Source organism: Oncorhynchus masou, chromosome 25 (assembly GCF_036934945.1).
Source record: "Oncorhynchus masou masou isolate Uvic2021 chromosome 25, UVic_Omas_1.1, whole genome shotgun sequence".
NCBI lineage: Eukaryota > Metazoa > Chordata > Actinopteri > Salmoniformes > Salmonidae > Oncorhynchus > Oncorhynchus masou.
This window is the reverse complement of record NC_088236.1, coordinates 41012162-41029568: the sequence shown is the minus strand read 5'-3', so window position 1 is coordinate 41029568 and position 17407 is coordinate 41012162. Positions and strand designations below refer to the sequence as shown.

At 41.8% G+C, this 17407-nt stretch overlaps 1 protein-coding gene across 3 annotated transcripts; it reads right to left on the bottom strand.

Annotated features, from left to right (window-relative positions):
• Positions 1 to 202: 202 nt before the first annotated feature.
• LOC135514338 (heterogeneous nuclear ribonucleoprotein K-like) lies at positions 203 to 17348 on the bottom strand. 3 transcript variants are annotated; one of them, XM_064937757.1, is made up of 17 exons: positions 17251 to 17348; positions 15566 to 15637; positions 15300 to 15453; positions 12714 to 12811; positions 12439 to 12495; positions 11396 to 11439; positions 10019 to 10091; positions 9729 to 9842; positions 9362 to 9490; positions 8925 to 9253; positions 8705 to 8758; positions 7391 to 7436; positions 6357 to 6372; positions 2332 to 2364; positions 2126 to 2193; positions 1745 to 1914; positions 203 to 1136 (listed from the first exon to the last, which is right to left on the bottom strand). In XM_064937757.1, exons 3-17 carry the CDS (start codon positions 15358 to 15360, stop codon positions 1106 to 1108), a joined length of 1323 nt encoding a protein of 440 aa, XP_064793829.1. In that variant the 5' UTR covers positions 15361 to 15453; positions 15566 to 15637; positions 17251 to 17348; the 3' UTR covers positions 203 to 1105. The 3 variants fall into 3 exon arrangements, with proteins under 3 accessions (XP_064793829.1, XP_064793828.1, XP_064793830.1); XM_064937756.1 differs by having other exon boundaries at positions 15566 to 15634; XM_064937758.1 differs by having other exon boundaries at positions 7391 to 7433; positions 15566 to 15634.
• Positions 17349 to 17407: the final 59 nt, after the last annotated feature.

Genomic DNA, 17407 nt, shown 5'->3' with positions numbered 1-17407 from the left:
CGTCATTGTAAATAAGAATTTGTTCTTAACCTACTTTCCTAGTTACATAAAATAAAAAGACAGCCATTTTCTCTACAGCAGGGCATGGACCAGGCTGAAGTATTTCTTTGACCTATGGGGTCACAGGAATGTCAGAGGGACAATGGCTACATCAAGAACATTATTAAGCAGGATCTTCATAAGACTTAGCCAAGCATCTGCAGACGTTTCAATCTTTATTAAAAAAAAAACTTTAAAAAAGGATTCTAGAAGAAAAGCCTAACCCCCTAGGAGATGCATACACCAGACAATGCTTGTAACCATATTATCATGTCCCATGCCACAAATAAGGACTGTTCAGCATGGCTAATAAAGCAGCTTTATGGCACGACTATATCGCCAAGACTAAAAAAAAAAAGTCCTACAAAAGTGTACAGGCAGGAAATGTGATGAATAATAAGAATACTTGTGTATAATCCCCATGTCACCCCGATACATCCTGAAACATTTCATTAAATTTAAAAACATGACAAATGACAATTTTCTACATTTATTTTTTTAAATCATAAAATGTTCCTTAAAAAAAAGAAGGCGTACATTCTGCATGTTGCACGGAGTGGTGGTAAGGGGTGTGTGTGAGTAACTCCAATACCGACAGAAACACACACATGGGACAGTCGTACTCTACTGACAAACACACCAATAGAAATCAACCCATCCAAAAATAAAGATAATGTTCACTTGTCTGCCAGGAGACTCCAAATATTTTGACAAATATTTTATTTTATACAAATACAAGAGATGGAGTAGAGAACTACACAAAAAAATGCAGAACGTCTACATTTAACATAGGAATGTTGGACCTTAAAATAAAAAAATTAACAAAATGCCCACAAACCGGGACAATAAGATGGGGATGTGAGGGATTTGCTTCAATCTGAGTCTCCTGGTTTAGAGGAACTGACAAGAGTACTGCTTCACACTGAAAGAGTAAAAAGAAAAAGAAAATTCACAGGAGTCAATAAAGATAGAGGGGTTGGGAGAGATGGTTGAGGGTGGGAGAGGAGGTTGGGAGAGTATGAGATGGGGAGAGAGCACGTGATGCGGGCCTAGTTGGAGGCGAGGGTTAGTCCTGGTGTCCGAGCAGGTGCAGTGCGCTGGGGGAGGAGGAAGGGAGACAAGGTTAGTCACCATGGCTACGAGGCAGCATTAGCATTTCAGCATCTGCGCAATGAGACACGCTGACGGTTGCCGGGGAGACAGAAGAGGAGGAGCCTGTGCCGTTTGGCAGACTGTGATTTGTTGTCGATTCATCTAACTAAAAACAACAAAATCACTAGTCTTCCACACAGCAACAGGCAGGGAAGAAGTCCACTCCCTGCTTCACACCGAAAAGGCTTAGGTCATAAAACCAAACATTTCACCGATCATATTCTTCAAAAATATGACATGTTGAATGATTAACACAAACAAATATTGACCTACAGTTTTGTATCAATATAAGAATACTTGTACAAGTATTTTGTACAAATTGTGTACAGATTTTAATACAGACATTTCACAAGAGGAAGCTGAAACTACTTTCACATTGCATGGGAGAGAGGTTAGTCAACATCAGCAGAGACAAATACAATAAGAGATTAAAAGGAGGTAGAAAAATATATCTACACATATATATTTTGAGATCAAAATGTGGCTATAAAAACAGGAAGGTATAGAAAAGGCAGACATGAAACTATTCACTCAGAGGGCGTCCAGAACTTGCCTATTCTGCAATAGGTACTGAGCGTTTTGGATCTGGTCCTGGGTGCCACTGATGGTGATGATGCGATCCTCAGAACCCTCCAGTGGCTCGTCGATCTTAATGGAGGCGCCAGACTCATGCCGGATCTGCTTGATCCTCTGACCTCCCTTACCGATGATGGAGCCGGCCAGCTGTAGAAAATACCAGGGTCAACTGAATGTTGTGCACAATAGTGTGAAAATACAGGAAAAGTGTGTTCTGTGCGTGCGTGTGAATGTTGCATAAGGGTTTCATAGGCCATGGAGGACGAGACAGGCCGAGCCATTGCTGTGTGAGAACATAGTATGTCGGTGTGTGTGTGAGAGGTAAATTGGGAGTCCCCCCTCTTCTGGTTATACACACATCTTTAGGGATCGTCACTTGTGTGGTGATGACTGGCCCTCCCATATCATTGTAGGAACCGCGTCCACCTAACACACACGGCGCATACAGTGACATACACACAAGGAGAGATCAGAGAAACAGCTTGAGGAAGTGATTAGGCTCTAACAACACCATAACCTAACATATTGAATACCAAGCTGTGGGAAGTGCTTCTACAGACTCACCAGACTGATAGGAGTCCCAGGAAGAGTTGTTATCTGTTTGAAAGGCGAGAGAGAAAATAGATCTACAGTTAGGGAAAGTTTTTTTTAAAGAAAACATGCTAAAATGTACACATCCACTGCAGACTGGCACCATAAACACGTATTTTACCAACCTGATACAGAGCAGGCCAACACGTTTCAAAGAGGATCTTCCAATAAACAGTCGAAATGACAAAACAAAGATAGTCGACAAGTACACTGGTGCAAAACAATACACTCAAGGCTGTTGAGTATTATATCCTATGCTGCCTTGATTGTGTAACTGTCAGTCATACAGGGTTCCCTTGTAAAAGAGACTACCCTTCCCAAATAAAAATAGCAATAAAATGTCTAGGTTGGTACAGTAGACCAGCTGAAATCAGGTTCCATAACATACACTGGAGAACCACTGGCCCTCTACGTTCTATGAAAGCTGCTCGGCGTAAACTGGAAAGAAGTTGGAGGAAAAACAAACCCAACTATGCATGCCCAAGCCCTGGTATATCATCAGATTGCATACAGAGGTACTGAACACTGCACGCAGTCGCATTGCAAATTGTGAGGGGAAACCCCAGAATGCTATTTTCTGTCCTAAAAGAAATGTAAACCCCCAGATAACTGTTGCATTGCTCGATGGGAGGAGTTTTCTTGATTTTTTTCCCAATTCAAAATTAAGTACCGCACTGTACAAACTTCCCCTTGCTTGGGGTGTGCCCCTATGCTTCATACTGAGCCTCGTAGTTGAAGTTTCAACAAATTGTCAAGGACAAGCCCAACATCGGTCTCTGAAATTGTCCAAAATATGAGGTCAACTACCTGCCCCTTCGACCCTATTGCCAAAGCAAAATCCAGCCTCACTCTTCTCAGTCCAACTATAACCAAAATCATAAATTACTTAATTCAGGCACTGTGCCTAATTCCCTGAAAACTGCTTCCATTATACAAATCTTGAAAAAACCTGGACCTAAACACCCTAAGCAATTACAGACCAATTTCCAACCAGTTGTGTAAAGTAAATACTTTCAAGCACTATTTTTTTTGGTATCTGTACTTAACTATTTTTTTGGCAACTTTTACTTCATAACATTACTAAAGAAAATGTACTTTTTACTCCATACATTTTCCGACATCTAAAAGTACTCCTTATATTTTGAATGCTTAGCAAAACAGGAAACGTGTCAAATTCACACACTTAAAAAGATAATTCACACACATCCCTACTGCCTCTGATTTGGCAGATTAACTAAATACAAATGCTTTGTTTGTAAATTATGTCTGAGTGTTGTGAGTGTGCCCCTGGCTATCTGTAATTTAAAAAAAGAAAATGGTGCCATCTGGTTTGCTTAATATAAGAAATTAGAAATTATTTATACTTAACTTCTTCGATATAGGGGGCGCCCTTTTATTTTTTGGATAAAAAAACGTTCCCGTTTTAAACAAGATATTTTGTTTCACGAAAAGATGCTCGACTATGTATATAATTGACAGCTTTGGAAAGAAAACACTGACGTTTCCAAAACCGCAAAGATATTGTCTGTGAGTGCCACAGAACTAATGCTACAGGCGAAACCAAGATTAAATTTCATACAGGAAGTGCCCCAGATTTTGAATGCGCTGTCTTCCAATGTCTCCTTATATGGCTGTGAATGCGCCAGGAATGAGCCTACACTTTCTGTCATTTCCCCAAGGTGTCCGCAGCATTGTGACGTATTTGTAAGCATATCATTGGAAGATTGACCATAAGAGACTACATTTACCAGGTGTCCACTTGGTGTCCTCCGTCAAAATTATTGCGCAATCTCCAGATGCATGCACTTTTCCATTTGGTTCAGAGGAGAAAGGCAACTGCCACGAATGATTTATCATCGAATAGATATGTGAAAAACACCTTGAGGTTTGATTCTAAACAACGTTTGCCATGTTTCTGTCGATATTATGGAGTTAATTTGGAAAAAAGTTTGGCGTTGTAAATGACTGAATTTTCGTTTTTTTTTCTTCGCCAAACGCGATGAACAAAACGGAGCGATTTCTCCTACACAAATAATCTTTTTGGAAAAACTGAACATTTGCTATCTAACAGAGTCTCCTCATTGAAAACAATCGAAGTTCTTCAAAGGTAAATTATTTTATTTGAATGCTTTTCTTGTTTTTGAGAAAATGTTGCCTGCTGAATGCTAGGCTTAATGCTATGCTAGCTATAAATACTCTTACACAAATGCTTGTGTAGCTATGGTTGAAAAGCATATTTTGAAAATCTGAGATGACAGTGTTGTTAACAAAAGGCTAAGCTTGTGAGCCAATATATTTATTTCATTTCATTTGCGATTTTCATGAATAGTTAACGTTGCGTTGTGCTAATGAGCTTGAGGCTATGATTACGCTCCTGGATACGGGATTGCTCGACGCTAGAGGTTAAGTGTATTTAAAATACCTTTAGACTTTTACTCAAGTAGAATTTAACTGAGTGACTCACTTTTACTTGAGTCATTTTCTATTAACATATCTTTGCTTTTACTCAAATATGACAATTGGGTACTTTTCCCACCACTGTTTCCAACCTACCCTTTTCTATCAAAGGTCCTTGAACGTGTGGTCTCAATACAGCTACAGAACTACCTTTAACCAACAATCTCCATGAACCCTTCCAGTCCGGGTTGCATGTACAGCACAGCACAGAGACAGCCCCGGTAAAAGTTACACATTACTTCTTGATGACAGCTGATGGAGACACTAGCATCTTTTTTACTTTTGGACACAGATAATCAGCCTTTGTCACAGAGAATCATGTGATTATCAGCAGACTTATGAACTAGCTTGGATTCTCTGGCACATCACTCCTGTGGTTTAGCTCCTGACTTACAAACAAGAATTTGTGATCCAACCCTGCCACAGTCACTGAAGGGGTTCCACAGGGCTCTGCTATGGGGCCACTCCTGTTCTCTATACACACCCACGCTGCCACTTGGTATACTTATACGGAGATTTGGACTAAACTTGAATTTTTACACTGATGACACAAATATGTGAGGACAAGTCAGACTAACAATCAAACTAACAGACTGTCTGGATGCAATCAAGAGATGGATGCAGTTGAACTTCCAAAAGCAAAACAGAGCTTGTGTTTATTTGCTCTAAGAGTACACAGAGCAAAATGAGCACATTCTCCCCTCCTCTGGATGATGACTCCATCACAGCTTCCCCCACTGCCAGAAACCTGTGTGTAATTTTTGACTCTAGCCTCTTATTTGAAGCACACATTCGCAACATAAAGTGTAATTTTTCCACCTTGTATCAGATCTTTCTTGTTCACTATGGATGCTGAGAAGCGTGTGCATGCCCTTATAACATCTCGGCACTGCTGACAGTAAGGCTCCTGTCAACTCCAGATGATCCAGAACGCAGCTGCCAGGATGCGCTCACAAACTACACAAAAAAACCTCACATCGCCCTGTTTTACTCAGCCTCAATTGGCTTCCTGTTCAATACAGGATCACATTTAAGATTCTGCTGCTCACCTTAAAAGGCCCTCAAGGGTGATTCATATGCCAACTTCTAAATGCATATGCCAAATTCTAAAGAACTATTCCCCAGCACACCGCTACGATAACCAGACTCAAACTGCCTGGACACAAACCTGTGCAGCACGGGTGATAAGGCCTTCTCACATGTGGCTCCTGAGGTCTGGAACGCTCTACCTGCATGTCAAGGAGGCAGCTTCCATTTCCTTGTTTAAAACACATTTAAAGACCTACCTTTTCAAGCTAGCTTTTAATCTTTGATTGCTTAATCTGTTCACTGTCTATTTTTTATTAGCAGGTAATGGTTTACTGTATTGAAATTATCCTACTTTTTGATGTTTTGTCATTGAATTTGGTTTGGTTCGTTTTCTACCTGATACGCATTGCGAATGGGATATGCGCTTTTCAAATGAAATACTATTGTGCCACGGGGACAGCGTGACAAGCTGAAATCAGACAGATCCACATAGGGAGAACAGAACAACTCACCATATCCACCCCCACCCTGGAGAAAGAGAAAAGAGGGAGAGCAGGGTTAAACACACATTCCCTTGTGATTTGTTGTATACACTCATGGATGCAAGCAACCCTGGCCTTGCATGATCAGGATAAGGGCAGGGACCTCAAGATATAATATTACCTCGATACTTAGGTGCCGTTACATTATGTATTGATTCTCACAATTCTATATGTATTGCGATTCGATACTGCGATTTGATGTCCAAACATATTGCTCACTGTAAGTCTGGTGTAGAGACCAGAGGATTATAAAATACATTTTTGATCAGCCATGGAAAAAAAGTGCTATTGGCTCACTATTTAAAAAGAAGACGGGGAACATGCTATAGAATTTTAAAAAATGGCAGAGTTTAGCAACATGGTAGCGTAAAATAAAACACTTGGAGTCAAAGTATCAATATAATATTGTCCAAAATAATATTGTGATATGTAACTATTGATCCCTCTGATCAAGTCAGGGTTGAGGAGGCCAGTTCGTACAAAAGCCCCTATTTGATGCTGGAGACCCCTGCCCCCTTCTCCGCTTGCATCCATCAGCCACTCACTCCACAGCTTTCACCTGCTATTCAGCGGCTCAGTCACCAGGGCAACAAGCGATTCACAAATCAGTTGCCGAGCAACCGGAGGCAGTATCCTGCCAGCTCTCAAAGATAACCTACCAGTCTGTCAACAAAGCATTATTATTAACACCTAGCAACCCCCCCCCATGATTACATAGATGGTAGTGGTCATGGTGGTATGGGTAATTATTACTGAAGATACCCATTACCCGTGTTTATGGTTTGGTCATATGGTTAACTATGGTAAAGTAATGTTTATTACACGTTAGCGGTAAAGGTGTTGTTGGGTTTTATAGTGGGGTTAGCTGTGGCCATGGCGATGAGGTTATTATCAGGCAATCACAATCATTGTCTAGGAAAGACCAAAAATTGTTTCAGCATATGATGCTTCAGCCAATAGATACCAAGACGACAGCAACATGCATTTAGTTAAGGGTCACTAACCATGTTATCACCATAGCGATCTCCTGGTCTCCCTCTTCGGTCACTGCTAAGAGAAAGACAGAGAAAATGAAAGTCTGACTTGAGAAAAATATTGACAAGGCAGAGGGCTTTTCAGCAGCTCTCTGATCCAAGTCAAACCACACACATTCACAGACCCATGTAAGAACACAAAAGTGAGCGGTGTTGACAGACTAATGGCAGGGCTGAAACACTGACGAGGCCAGTAATCAGAGGAACAGACTCAGGCTAGACTGACTGACCACAGCACCGACTGAGGACGTTTACATGCAAAGTAGTAATTCAATATTAACCAGATTATGGCAGTAGGCAGATTATGTAGTAGTCATGTAAAAACCTTACTTGGCTTATCTTAATTTGCCTAAAGTCAAAATCGAAGTATGTATAAGCCGATTCAAACCTGGTTTTCTGAGCAATCTTTCAAATTATTAGGAAATGTGAAGACCTTAAAAATTGGCGTTCCAGCAGTGCATTTGTTCTGCGCATGTACCAGCCAAGCGAGCTGTGAACTCCTGTTAAGACACGTACATTCAGTTGTTCCGAATTAAGTGTGTTCGGAACAACAATGTACGCGTCTTAAAAGTAGTTCACATTGAAACGTTATATAAACTCCGAAAATATGCGTCACAAAAAACAACATGGTAGAATGTTTATTTTGATTGCCAATTTTCTGCATTTATCAATGGCATCAAGTACCCTGATTTCAGATGTGTTCATGTAAACAGTATTATTACAGAAATCCTTCTGGCAGAGTACAGTACCAGTCAAGAGTTTAGACACCTACTCATTCCAGGGTTTCTCTTTATTTTTTTTAACCATTTTTTACATTGTCGAATAATAGTGAAGACATCAGAACTATGAAATAACACGTATTGAATCATGTAGTAACCAAAACATATTCAAATATATTTTATATTTGAGATTCTTCAAAGTAGCCGCCCTTTGCCTTGATGAATGCTAAGAGTGTGCAAAGCCTTCATCAAGGCAAAGGGTGACTACTTTGAAGAATCTCAAATATAAAATATATTTTGATTTGTTTAACACTTTTTTGGTTACTACATGATTCCATGTGTTATTTCATCGTTTTGATGTATTCACTATTATTCTATAATATAGTAAAAATAAAGAAAAACCCTGAAATGAGTAGGCGTGTCCAAACTTTTGACTGGTACTGTATGTAACGTTTTAATCAAACTTTTATATTAATAAGAATATCCACAATAATGGCATTTTGTTGCATGTAACCGTACTCACTGACTCCAGACCAGTGGCCTACAAGGCTGGAAAAGGACTTACTTGGGTCTGGCATCTGCACTGCCCCGATAGGAGTCATAGGAGTACTGGTCATTTCTGCAAACAACGTGGAAATGGAACACACACGAGCCCACACACACTATGAATGAAAGACCATATGTCCCTGCACTTTTGAGCGCAAACTGATGTAGACAAAGCAAAATGGATAGAAAGAGGTGTAGGGAAAAATAAATTGAGATGAGCGATGGTGCAGCTCTCTTACCCTCCTCCTCTGTGTGGTGGGGCCAGGTTGCGGTCACGACTCTCACCCCTCCCCCCTCTCACTGGGTGGGGAGGCGGGGGTCCACGGCGGGGGCTCATCTCCTCGTAGTCCCTGCGGGCGGGGGGCACGGGCCCCCCTCGACCCCCTCGTCCAGAGGGCCCTCGGTCAAAACCTCCGCCACCTCGTCCCCCTCGCATGTGGAAGCCCCCCATGGGGCGCCGGCTGCCGCCACCCCCGCGCTCCTCAAACATCAGGGTGAAGCCGCCGTAGTCGTATGTCTCGTCGTAGAAGTTTGGGTCGTAGGGCTGGGCGCGCCCTTTTATGGGAGCCTGACGGGGATAGGATCATACATCATTTCTACAGTTGGCTGGCTGTGGTACTTACAGCCCAGTCAAATGGTTCGACAACAGAACCAACAGTTTGATAAGAGCACCAACCTCAGCGATGAGCTCCAGCATGATCTTGATGCACTCAACGACGCGCTCAGACTTGCCGCCGACCAGAACCACGCGGTCCGTGGACTGGGGACAGCATTCCTGGAACAGCTTGATGCTGGTCTGGGTGTTCTACAACAGTCAGAGTCAACACAGGTCAAATTAGACAAAGCGAGGCCTTAAGGACTGAGAAGAACCCACAGAAAGACTGAATCAGGGTCACCTTCAATAAGCTCTAAACGAGAGTAAAACATTTGTATTCTTATTGGACAAGTTCAGGTAGTAGGTCCATCAAGTATTTTAAAAATGTACTGGACATGACCCAGGTGAGGAGAAAAGAGTGGGAGTAGTTCAGAGCGCATAACTGTACCTCTCGTAACTCTTTGATCTTGGCTCCCTTCACACCAATGATGCTACCTGCCAGGCTCTGGTGGATCAGTAGCCTCAGCTCACAGTCAAAGTCCATCCCATTATACTGTTGGTACTAGGGTGAGGGGGGGGTAAAACTTTAGCATTTTACATCTATATCCCAATGGAAATGGTATGTTTTGTTTTATCTGTACACTCAATATCTAGTAGTACCACACAGGACTATAACTGAAAAATATAGGCAGCCATAATGCTGGTCTCATTCTCCCTCATCTCCAACCGCAGGCTCACCTCCTCCAGAGTAGGGATGATCTTGAGCAGGATCTCTCCCACGGTCTCGATTTCAGCACTGATGCTCAGAATGCTTTAGAGCCACCAATGACAGTGCAGGATATTCCCAGGGGGACCAATCAAATGGTGACCAGGTGTTAGAGAGGAAAGAAACAGTATTTCAAAACCAAGGTTGACTCTCCCTCAGCAGAGCTTCAACTATAACATCTGACAATAAATGAAGACCCCCCCTTTCATCCGGTCCCAGCCGTGGGGGTTAACCGGGTAGCTGTTGTGGTACAGTCCCATAGAAATAGAATTACTAGAATGGACATTCCCATTCAAGTCAATGTTCTGTGATGATTGGACCAGCGGCCATATGTAGTAATTCTGGTTCTATGTGCAAACCCCATTCAAATTACAACAGAGGAATAAGAGGACAGAATACCCCATTATATCTATAACATATCAGCAGGTATCCATAAATACACAAATAAAGAAAATTAACCCCCCCGTGTGTCTGACAAAGGAGACCACAATTGTTTTTGTTTTTTGTTAAACAGGTAAAAAAGAACCCAAAGAAAGCAGGTGTGTTTTAGTGACCACTGGAAGTGGGGGGTAAGGAAGAAAAGGTTGGGGGCGGTGGCGGTTTGCACCGATGGTGCCTGCTGCCAGAGCACTAATGCAATTGTATTGTAACAACATGGGGGAGAAAAAAAACACAAAAAAAGAACAAAAAGTCAATAAAAACATGACAGTAGTACGCTATGCTAATCAAAATAATCAAACAAGGAACAGTTTAAAGTAAACTTAAAGATGGGTGAGAGATGGCAGGGTAACAGTGTGTTATGCTCCCACCAATGGGCAGGAGGATGTTGAGGGAAGGCAAGGAGGAGCGACATGGGTCACAGGGATGAGGTGACAAATAAGTTAACTTTCAATAGTTCCAACTACGGCAAAGGTAATATGGAGAGTAAAGAAGGGAAAAAGACATACAACACTTGAACCCTAGCAGCTCTGCCTGGAATAACAGTCTTACGTAATTATAGTGGTCCAACCCCCCCCACCCCCTAAAAAAGATCTGTGGTAACAAGGAAGAGGAAGATGGTAGGAGGAGAATGTGAGAACCTAAAACAGACCACTACACCAACTCTGAGAGGGGAAGGAGGGAGGTGAGGAACGTTGAAGGGAGAGATACTGTCATTGAAATAAAATAGAATGTTGAAATACCGTCACTAGAACAAAGGCAGGTTTAAAGTATTTGTTGAAACCCTCACTGAAAACAGAGGCTTATAATGCTGTCACTGAACAAAAGTTGACATGTTTGTCACAGGAACAGAGGCAGGTTTGTTTATTTTCTGAAGTCAGGCAGTGAGAGGGAGGAGCTTAGGGACATACCGCTCAGGCCCACTGCTGTCTGGGACTGACACACTGGCATTGAACTGCAAGGGCCGTGGGCGTGGCATGGGCAGGGGCCAGGGCCATTCGAGCACACAGATGTCAATGAAGTAAGGCGCCCATTTAGGGAGGGGCACGATTATGGGCAGGGCCAGCCAGGGTGTCAGGTGGGCGGGCGCAGGAGGGGCGATCCAGAACATGGGCAACAGAGGAAGTGGGCAAAAATAAACAAAAATAAAAAACAGGAGAGGGAAGAGGGAGGGGGAAGAGGAATACATTTTAATACAGGCTAATATTCTTCATTTTGATATTCTCTCAGAATGTTTTTTTTTTTAAGAACAGAAGGAGATAGAAGAGGAGACAAAGTAGGTAGAGAGAAATAGTTAGGGGTAGAATGGAGTCAGAAAAGGAGAGGGAGATGTAGACAGGGAGATGAGAAAGAGGGATAGCGGTAGAGGAGAGAGGGAGAAGTGGAGAATGATGGAAGGTGGAGAAAGAGAGAGGGGTAATGACATGAAATTAGTTGAGAATTGGCCAGGCTGTTTATATACAAGACATTTCCTATAGGTTGAATTGGTGTCGGGTGCTATAACAGCTCCACCCTAAAATACACTGGGCCCACTCAAGCATTAATGACAGTCTTAGCGGTGCTGATGGCTGGTAGTAATATCACTATTCATTACGCAAACAAAAATACATTGCAGCTAAAAAGGCCATGGGTTACGTATCGATTAGGCGAGGCGGGGGGGCATTTTGATAAAAGACATTACACTTTCGAATGATGACACCACAACAGGTGTAGAGCAGGTCTCAATACACAACATATCCCACCATTAACAGTTACCCAAAACCCTCACAGCTTTCTTTACTTCCCCCAACCATAGTTAACAAGACCCATTTTCTTAAGCCCAACCTACCAATTTAGATTGTATGCAAAAGTTGAGGCAAACTAGTCAGATCAGACACTCCCAAAGTACAACCACGGAAGGGGGGGGGGGGTACTGTAAATTCCCAGACAAAAAAAGTGGTGTAAATGTACTCACGTCTGTGCGCAGGGATTTGATGTTTTTACCACCCTTCCCAATCACTGCTCCTGCATTCTGAACCGGAGAAAAAAAAGTCAGGTGATACCTAACTTATTGTGATATAACAAAGTTTAAAAAAAATCCTCCATAGATCTTGTCAAAAAAAAAAAGGTTAAATAGATAACTGGGGAGGGGAAAAAAGATAGGCTACATAGGAGGCTAAGTCACTGAAGAGATTGTGGCTGTTGAATGTAGGCAGGGGATTGTGAATGAGGAAGAGAAAGAGGACTGACTTTGCTCTGCAGGAGTATGCGGAGCTCCACCATGTCGTCTGTGTTCCTGGAGCGCTTAAAGGACTGCTCTTCCTCCGCGTCCTCTGTGGGACGCTTACCTGAGAATGAAAAACAGAGTCTAATCTTTCTCTCTCACACACACACACACACCAGGGCCCTAGAATGTGACCGTTCAGTCGTATTTTTCAACCTTTTGACTTCGCAAGTTACATTTTTTTGGGTCACATGGGAACGAGCTGGTCACCCCAATCAAAAGTTTAAAAAGTCCTATTTTTTCGGGCAGCTAAAACCACGATTTGGTCGAACAGTAAAGTGCATTATCCTCATGATTCCCTTCATGCAAGTTTCGAAGTAACTGTTTCACTGGACCCTGCTGCTGTGATGAGTAGAGGTCGACCGATTAATCGAAATGGCAGATTAATTTGGGCCGATTTCAAGTTTTCATAACAATCGAAAATCTATTTTTGGCTGCCGAATGTAAAAATATTTTTATACCTTTATTTTTATTTATTTTTTTACCTTTATTTAACGAGGCAAGTCAGTTAAGAACACATTCTTATTTTCAATGACGGCCTAAGAACGGTGGGTTAACTGCCTCGTTCAGGGGCAGAACGACAGATTTTCACCTTGTCAGCTCGGGTAATCCAATCTTGCAACCTTACAGTTAACTAGTCCAACGCAATAACGACCTGCCTCTCTCTCGTTGCACTCCACAAGGAGACTGCCTGTTACGCGAATGCAGTAAGCCAGGGTAAGTTGCTAGCTACCATTAAACTTACCTTAAAAAAACAATCAATCATAATCACTAGTTAACTACACATGGTTGATGATATTACTAGATATTATCTAGCGTGGCCTGCGTTGCATATAATCTGACTGACCATACAAGTATCTAAGTATCTGACTGAGCGGTGGATATCAGAAGCAGGCGCGTAAACATTCATTCAAACTGCACTTTCGTGAGTTTTGCCAGCAGCTCTTCGTTGTGCGTCAAGCATTGCGCTGTTTATGACTTCAAGCCTATCAACTCCCAAGATGAGGCTGGTGTAACCGAAGTGAAATGGCTAGCTAGTTAGCGCGCGCTAATAGCGTTTCAAACGTCACTCGCTCTGAGCCTTCTAGTAGTTGTTCCCCTTGCTCTGCTTCAATGGTGGCTGTTGTCGTTGTGTTGCTGGTTTGAGCCCAGGAAGGAGCGAGCTGTTACACTGGCAATACTAAAGTGCCTATAAGAACATCCAATAGTCAAAGGTTAATGAAATACAAATGGTATAGAGGGAAATAGTCCTATAATTCCTATAATAACTACAACCTCCCTTTCCCTCTTCAGACGATCCACAGGTGAAGACGCCAGATGTCGTGGTCCTAGGCTGGCATGGTTACACTTGGTCTGCAGTTGCATGTACTGCCAAATTCTCTAAAACGGCGTTGGAGGTGGCTTATGGTAGAGAAATTAACATTTAATGCTCTGGCAACAGTTCTGTTGGACATTCTTGCAGTCAACATGCCAATTGCGCACTCCCTCAAAACTTTGTTTGGACATCTGTGGCATTGTTTTATGTGACAAACTTGCCAATTATAGAGTGGCCTTTTGTCCCAGCACAAGGTGCACCTGTGTAATGACCATGCTATTTAAATCGGCTTCTTGATATACCACATCTGTCAGGTGAATGGATTATCTTGGCAAAGGAGAAATGCTCACTTAAAGAGATGTAAACACATTTGTGCACACAATGAGTTAAATAAGCGTTTTGTGCATATGGAACATTTCTGGGATCTTTATTTCAGCTCATGAGAAATTGGACCAACACTTTACATGTTGTGTTTATATTTTAGTTCAGTATTGCCAATGTGTTTTGAGTTCACTTCCTCATGTGGTGAATTAGCTCAAAATAAATTAGTGGACATAAACACACACAAATTCACCTGTATTGAACAACAAACTACAGACAATTCTGGAGCCCTATTTTAACAGTAAAATATAACAATACCCTACTGTCAACCCACAATTCATGACAATCAATGGATTAGATACCACATCAAAATATATTCAATAATGCATTCCTACCTGGACATGTTAAATATACAACTTGTTTCTTGAATAGCCTACCAACTCTATAGTCTAGTACACTATCTAAAGCACTGTGAATGACTTGAAGGTGATTATGACTATGTTGCTCTATTGAAAAGAAAACCTATGGTGCAACCAAATCATAGGCTGGTGCAACCAACTGAAAAAGTTAGTGTCACCGGGGGAAAATGTTAGTCTGGAGCCCTGCACACACTGACTGGTTCTCTGGATCTGCATTCAGTTGACGTAGAAATGATATACATGTAATACTAATAGCCCACTCATTGTCCTTACATATTAAAACTGCTCTGCACTTTCTTTTGGCACATATCTGGCAGCCTCAATTTAGGAATCGAAATGTTTATATTTTCGACCAGACATTAATTATTAGTAAGTCTTAAACACAGGAGGGGCATAAACCTTGCACCACGCCGCTTAAAAAATAACTACACTGTTCTTATTCATTTTCTAGATCAGTTACAATTATTTAATTAATACACAAAAGGATTACAACTCACCGTTTGTCTCTGTGTTGCTGAATGAGGTCTCTTTTTCTTGTTGCTCAATTTCTGTCTCCATTGTCGGCTAACACCGGGCTGGGTAGGGCAGGCACCTCGGTCCTGGGAGCAGGTAACAGCGGGGAGAGAGGAGCGGGCACCTCTGTCTGACTGGCTGTGGATGGACATGGTCGAGGGAAAGAGATGAGATCAGGGTTTGGGGTTTTCAGAACTGACGAAACAAAGTACGACAGAGGAGAGACACTAGACTGGTGACCAACACTTACCACTATTTATGGTGAAAAGATGGGTGTGTTATGGGCGGAACGAAACAAAGTCTCAGAGCTGCTGCAAACCTACTGAAAAAAAGCAAAGGTTGATTAGCGGCATAAAAAAAACCTACCCAAGAATAATCGTATAACACACCGCTACGATTATAAAATTGTAATAAATGGTGCATAAACATTTGGCAATGAATGACAAGATTCATCAAATTAAAAGGTGTGATGAGGAACAGCATTGATTAAAATTAATGTATTATCTTGAACTGGCCATATTCATTACAAAAAAAACATTTAAGAAGCAAACAGAGCAAAATTAGAATTTCTATTGGACATATTTAGGTAGGTTCCCTCCCTGTCTTGTTTAACAAACATTTTGCAGTAGAATTGGCTTAATGAATATGCCCCTGGCCTTTAATACAATGCTGAAGGAGACCAGAAGACACATGTACTGAATTGATGAGAAATAATGCGCATTTAATTTATTATTCTAAAGAAAGTCAATGCATGAGTGAAGTTACAAATCAGATTTATTTGATAATACGACTTTGGCACAATGATATCGGAGTCGGGACAAAATGACAATGCAACGAGGGCTCATCTCAGAATCACCTCGCGCTGATAATTATCTTGATCGTAATTAAACAAATAGCTAGCTACAATCATACATTTTCTCATCTGCCATTATTTTTGGATAAATGGTGCGAGCTAGCCTACAGCGTTGATCCAATGATCGTCTAGGATTGATGTGCATTCCAGTTAATACACTCGTGTCCCCCGTGGACGGCTCGTACATAAAACATCCTCCATTCAAGCTGCAAGGCATCACATCCCTCCTTACCATTTTTAATAGCGAGCCGCCGGGAAAAAAATGTGTAGTCTTACTGTATTCAAATACGTTTTGTTTAGGACGTTGCACACCACGTCAGGCCAAGGGTGTACCACATCCTAAATTGTCAGAAAATGGTGGAAAATCTAGTTTTATTAAGACTACACATTCCCCCCCCGGCGGCTCTCTTGGTTGAGGGAAATTATGCCTTTCCAAACTGAATGGAGGATGCTTTGTCTACGGGATGGTCCACCGAGGACAAGAGCATATACAGGGAATGCACATCAGTCCTAGACGACAGTGCCGTGGCGAATTATGGCGCCCACTATCGGCTTCCTAGGCCATATGTGCGCATACGGTTTGAGAAAACAACGTTAGCTAGCTATTAGTTCTCTTGTGTATACGAGAAAAACATAACTCGCTAGCAATATTGGGAAGCTACTTAGTTCATTCAGCTGGTGAAAGTATTTAGTAAAGGTGGCTAGCTAGTTAAGGTAACTAGCTAATGTTAACGTTACCCAACGACGTTAGCGGTTGGACTGCTCCAGTAATATGTAGCTAGTGTAGTTAACGTTAGTTAGGGACAAGAAACACAATCGTATAACTTTAGGATAAAGCTCTGAAAGCCATATCTAATTACACTTGATACATTTCTAAATTTAGCTGTGTAAGCTATGCTAGCTAGCCTGCTACACTGGATCGCTAACTACAATAATTAACCAGCTACTTTAGTTGTCTTAGTTGGAAATGGTATAGCGAGATACGCGAATGCTTTCAAATGTGTTTGCTTATACCATCGCATCAACATGTAATGACGGACTTATTCGTTGCAGAGATACATCGAAATGTGTGTAAAACAGACCTGCGCTACACCGTGTATCGTTGCTACTCCTTTTCGACCCTTCGCTGAGGAAGAACGCAAGAACAAAAAATGGCTAAGAAATCATATGTATCTGAAGAAAGAGGTTGCTGCTTCGATTGGCGGAAAGAGACATTGAATTGTAAATAAATAGCAATCA